Genomic DNA, 6,000 nt, shown 5'->3' with positions numbered 1-6,000 from the left:
TGTGATAGTGTCAGAGGTCTGTTAAAAGCGCAGAGAGCATCATGAAGAACAAGGAACACACCAGGCAGGTCCGAGATACTGTTGTGAAGAAGTTTAAAGCCGGATTTGGATACAAAAAGATTTCCCAAGCTTGAAACATCCCAAGGAGCACTGTGCAAGCGATAATATTGAAATGGAAGGAGTATCAGACCACTGCAAATCTACCAAGACCTGGCTGTCCCTCTAAACTTTCAGCTCATACAAGGAGAAGACTGATCAGAGATGCAGCCAAGAGGCCCATGATCACTCTGGATGAACTGCAGAGATCTACAGCTGAGGTGGGAGACTCTGTCCATAGGACAACAATCAGTCGTATATTGCACAAATCTGGCCTTTATGGAAGAGTGGCAAGAAGAAAGCCATTTCTTAAAGATATCCATAAAAAGTGTCGTTTAAAGTTTGCCACAAGCCACCTGGGAGACACACCAAACATGTGGAAGAAGGTGCTCTGGTCAGATGAAACCAAAATTGAACTTTTTGGCAACAATGCAAAACGTTATGTTTGGCGTAAAAGCAACACAGCTCATCACCCTGAACACACCATCCCCACTGTCAAACATGGTGGTGGCAGCATCATGGTTTGGGCCTGCTTTTCTTCAGCAGGGACAGGGAAGATGGTTAAAATTGATGGGAAGATGGATGGAGCCAAATACAGGACCATTCTGGGAGAAAACCTGATGGAGTCTGCAAAAGACCTGAGACTGGGACGGAGATTTGTCTTCCAACAAGATAATGATCCAAAACATAAAGCAAAATCTACAATGGAATGGTTCAAAAATAAACATATCCAGGTGTTAGAATGGCCAAGTCAAAGTCCAGACCTGAATCCAATCGAGAATCTGTGGAAAGAACTGAAAACTGCTGTTCACAAATGCTCTCCATCCAACCTCACTGAGCTCGAGCTGTTTTGCAAGGAGGAATGGGAAAAAATTTCAGTCTCTCGATATGCAAAACTGATAGAGACATACCCCAAGCGACTTACAGCTGTAATCGCAGCAAAAGGTGGCGCTACAAAGTATTAATTAACTCAAGGGGGCTGAATAATTTTGCACGCCCAATTTTTCAGTTTTTGATATGTTAAAAAAGTTTGAAATATCCAATAAATGTCGTTCCACTTCATGATTGTATCCCACTTGTTGTTGATTCTTCACAAAAAAATACAGTTTTATATCTTTATGTTTGAAGCCTGAAATGTGGCAAAAGGTTGCAAAGTTCAAGGGGGCCGAATACTTTCGCAAGGCACTGTAGATGCACCGTCATGTCTCAGTCACCAGATCTCAACCCTTATGGTAGATGCACCGTCATGTCTCAGTCACCAGATCTCAACCCTTATGGTAGATGCACCGTATGCCATGTCTCAGTCACCAGATCTCAACCCTTATAGTAGATGCACCGCCATGTCTCAGTCACCAGATCTCAACCCTTATGGTAGATGCACTGTCTCAGTCACCAGATCTCAACCCTTATGGTAGATGCACCGTCATGTCTCAGTCACCAGATCTCAACCCTTATGGTAGATTCTGGAGCGGTGCCTGAGACAGTGTTTTCAGTAGTAGTTAACAGTAGAGGACCCAGGTTAGGGGTTAAACAGTAGAGGACCCAGGTTAGGGGTTAGGGGTTAAACAGTAGAGGACCCAGGTTAGGGGTTAAACAGTAGAGGACCCAGGTTAGAGGTTAAACAGTAGAGGACCCAGGTTGGAGGTTAAACAGTAGAGGACCCAGGTTAGAGGTTAGGGGTTAAACAGTACAGGACCCAGGATAGTGGTTAGGGGTTAAACAGTAGAGGACCCAGGTTAGAGGTTAAACAGTAGAGGACCCAGGTTAGGGGTTAAACAGTAGAGGACCCAGGTTAGAGGTTAAACAGTAGAGGACCCAGGATAGAGGTTAGGGGTTAAACAGTAGAGAACCCAGGATAGAGGTTAGGGGTTAAACAGTAGAGGACCCAGGATAGAGGTTAGGGGTTAAACAGTAGAGGACCCAGGATAGAGGTTAGGGGTTAAACAGTAGAGGACCCAGGATAGAGGTTAGGGGTTAAACAGTAGAGGACCCAGGATAGAGGTTAGGGGTTAAACAGTAGAGGACCCAGGTTAGAGGTTAAACAGTAGAGGACCCAGGTTAGAGGTTAAACAGTAGAGGACCCAGGATAGAGGTTAGGGGTTAAACAGTAGAGGACCCAGGTTAGAGGTTAGGGGTTAAACAGTAGAGGACCCAGGATAGAGGTTAGGGGTTAAACAGTAGAGGACCCAGGTTAGAGGTTAGGGGTTAAACAGTAGAGGACCCAGGTTAGAGGTTAGGGGTTAAACAGTAGAGGACCCAGGATAGAGGTTAGGGGTTAAACAGTAGAGGACCCAGGATAGAGGTTAGGGGTTAAACAGTAGAGGACCCAGGATAGAGGTTAGGGGTTAAACAGTAGAGGACCCAGGTTAGAGGTTAAACAGTAGAGGACCCAGGATAGAGGTTAGGGGTTAAACAGTAGAGGACCCAGGATAGAGGTTAGGGGTTAAACAGTAGAGGACCCAGGTTAGAGGTTAAACAGTAGAGGACCCAGGTTAGAGGTTAGACAGTGTTACTGTTGGGAGACAGAGGGGGAGGGGAATCTAAATGTCCTCTTAAAAATGCTTATAACACAAAAATAACTCTGTTCAAAATAATTCCTGTACTGCCCATTCTGGTAGACTGTTGATCCGGTCCGGAACTTGAATCTAAAATGTCACTATTGTTCCCGTGCCAACCTCGACTTCAGGTGGTTAAGAGAGTAAATCAAAATAACATATATATATATATATATATATATATTCTCTATGAAATACATTGTTATAGACCACAAACCTTATTGCTCATCTGTTTGGCCGTGATTCGGTGTAGGCCCTGTCCCAGCCGACTAACCAGAGTACCCTTGTTCACGCTATAGGGTGTGAGATGGGACCCTCGGTCTGGGGGTGAGGAGGTGGTCCAGGAGGCGGGATAGACTGTTACGAGCAGCAGACAATACCACCTGAGAGGAAGATACTGGAGGAGAAAGAGACACAGACAATATAGTATCGGAAAACAAAATGTGTAAAAAGTCAAGGGGTCTGAATACTTTCCGAATGCACAGTGTATATACACAGTATTACAGTACTACAGTATTACAGTATGACAGTACCACAGTACTACAGTATTACAGTACCACAGTATCACAGTACCACAGTACTACAGTATCACAGTACCACAGTATCACAGTACCACAGTATCACAGTACCACAGTATTACAGTACCACAGTACTACAGTATCACAGTACCACAATATTACAGTATCACAGTACCACAGTACTACAGTATCACAGTATTACATTACCACAGTACTACAGTATCACAGTACCACAGTACTACAGTATCACAGTACCACAGTATCACAGTATTACAGTACCACAGTATCACAGTACTACAGTATCAAAGTATTACAGTACCACAGTACCACAGTATCACAGTACCACAGTATTACAGTACCACAGTACTACTGTATCACAGTACCACAGTACTACAGTATCACAGTACCACAGTACTACAGTATTACAGTACCACAGTACCACAGTATGACAGTATCACAGTACCACAGTATTACAGTACCACAGTACCAAAGTATTACAGTATCACAGTACTACAGTATCAAAGTATTACAGTACTACAGTATCACAGTACCACAGTACTACAGTATCACAGTACCACAGTACCACATTACTACAGTATCACAGTACCACAGTATCACAGTATCACAGTACTACAGTATCACAGTATTACAGTATCACAGTACTACAGTATCACAGTACTACAGTATCACAGTACCACAGTATCACAGTACCACAGTATCACAGTACCACAGTATCACAGTACTACAGTATCACAGTACTACAGTATCACAGTACCACAGTACCACAGTACTACAGTACCACAGTATCACAGTACTACAGTATTACAATACCACAGTACCACAGTACCACAGTATCACAGTACTACAGTACTACAGTACCACAGTACTACAGTACCACAGTACCACAGTATTACAGTACTACAGTACCACAGTACCATTTGTACTATTTTCTACATTGTAGAATAATAAAGTGAAGACATCAAAACTATGAAATAACACATATGGAATCATGTAGGTGAAGTGTTAAACAAATCAAAATATCTTTTCTATTTTAGATTCTTCAAAGTAGCCACACTTTGCCTTGATGACAGCTTTGCACACTCTTGGCATTCTCTCAACCATCTTCACCTGGAATGCTTTTCCAACAGTCTTGAAGGAGTTCCCACATACGTTGAGCACTTGTTGGCTGCTTTTCCTTCACTTTGCCGTCCAGCTCATCCCAAACCATCTCAATTGGGTTGAGGTCGGGTGATTGTGGAGGCCAGGTCATCTGATGCAGCACTCCATCACTGTCCTTCTTGGTCAAATAGCCCTTAAACAGCCTGGAGGTGTGTTATGGGTAATTGGCCTGAGAGTACCTCGTCTTGGTCAAATAGGCCTTAAACAGCCTGGAGGTGTGTTATGGGTAATTGGCCTGAGAGTACCTCGTCTTGGTCAAATAGCCCTTAAACAGCCTGGAGGTGTGTTATGGGTAATTGTCCTGAGACTACCTCGTCTTGGTCAAATAGCCCTTAAACAGCCTGGAGGTGTGTTATGGGTAATTGTCCTGAGAGTACCTCGTCTTGGTCAAATAGCCCTTAAACAGCCTGGAGGTGTGTTATGGGTAATTGTCCTGAGAGTACCTCGTCTTGGTCAAATAGCCCTTAAACAGCCTGGAGGTGTGTTATGGGTAATTGGCCTGAGAGTACCTCGTCTTGGTCAAATAGCCCTTAAACAGCCTGGAGGTGTGTTATGGGTAATTGGCCTGAGAGTACCTCGTCTTGGTCAAATAGCCCTTATACAGCCTGGAGGTGTGTTATGGGTAATTGGCCTGAGAGTACCTCGTCTTGGTCAAATAGCCCTTAAACAGCCTGGAGGTGTGTTATGGGTAATTGGCCTGAGAGTACCTCGTCTTGGTCAAATAGGCCTTAAACAGCCTGGAGGTGTGTTATGGGTAATTGGCCTGAGAGTACCTCGTCTTGGTCAAATAGCCCTTAAACAGCCTGGAGGTGTGTTATGGGTAATTGGCCTGAGAGTACCTCGTCTTGGTCAAATAGCCCTTAAACAGCCTGGAGGTGTGTTATGGGTAATTGTCCTGAGACTACCTCGTCTTGGTCAAATAGCCCTTAAACAGCCTGGAGGTGTGTTATGGGTAATTGTCTTCTTCTATACATTTGTCGTGTTATTGTGCCATCTGACTGACTCAGACACTGTACCAAAATCAATGGCGGCCCCACGACATTGACATGACCCCTATACATCTAAAATAAAGAAGTATTCTATGGAGTGGTGGCCAGGATTTAGCAGTGGTGGTCAGGGGAAACATGGAGAGAGGTTGGGGTGAGAACCAGGGACAGCTACAGATACAGATACAGGTACAGGTACAGATACAGATTCAGCTACAGACACAGCTACAGACACAGCTACAGACACCGCTACAGACACAGCTACAGATACAGCTACAGATACAGATACAGCTACAGACACAGCTACAGACACAGACACAGCCACAGACACAGACACAGCCACAGACACAGGTACGGATACAGGTACAGATACAGATTCAGCTACGGACACAGCTACAGACACCGCTACAGACACCGCTACAGACACAGACACAGCTACAGACACAGCTACAGACACAGATACAGCTACAGATACAGCTACAGATACAGCTACAGGCACAGCTACAGATACAGATACAGCTACAGACACAGCAACAGACACAGCTACAGATACAGCTACAGATACAGCTACAGATACAGCTACAGACACGGCTACAGATACAGACACAGCTACAGACACAGATACAGACACAGCTACAGACACAGCTACAGACACAGACACAGCCA

General features: G+C 44.5%; 1 protein-coding gene across 1 annotated transcript in view; it reads right to left on the bottom strand.

Annotated features, from left to right (window-relative positions):
- ccdc171 (coiled-coil domain containing 171) overlaps positions 1–6,000 on the bottom strand; it is a 60,265-nt gene that overhangs the window by 23,377 nt on the left and 30,888 nt on the right. Inside the window, exon 16 of the mRNA XM_042329303.1 lies at positions 2,869–3,034. Coding sequence (XP_042185237.1) covers positions 2,869–3,034 — 166 coding nt within the window. The remainder of the gene's footprint in view (positions 1–2,868; positions 3,035–6,000) is intronic.

Source organism: Oncorhynchus tshawytscha, linkage group LG10 (assembly GCF_018296145.1).
Source record: "Oncorhynchus tshawytscha isolate Ot180627B linkage group LG10, Otsh_v2.0, whole genome shotgun sequence".
Classification (NCBI taxonomy): domain Eukaryota; kingdom Metazoa; phylum Chordata; class Actinopteri; order Salmoniformes; family Salmonidae; genus Oncorhynchus; species Oncorhynchus tshawytscha.
This window is presented reverse-complemented; position numbering and strand designations above follow the sequence as displayed.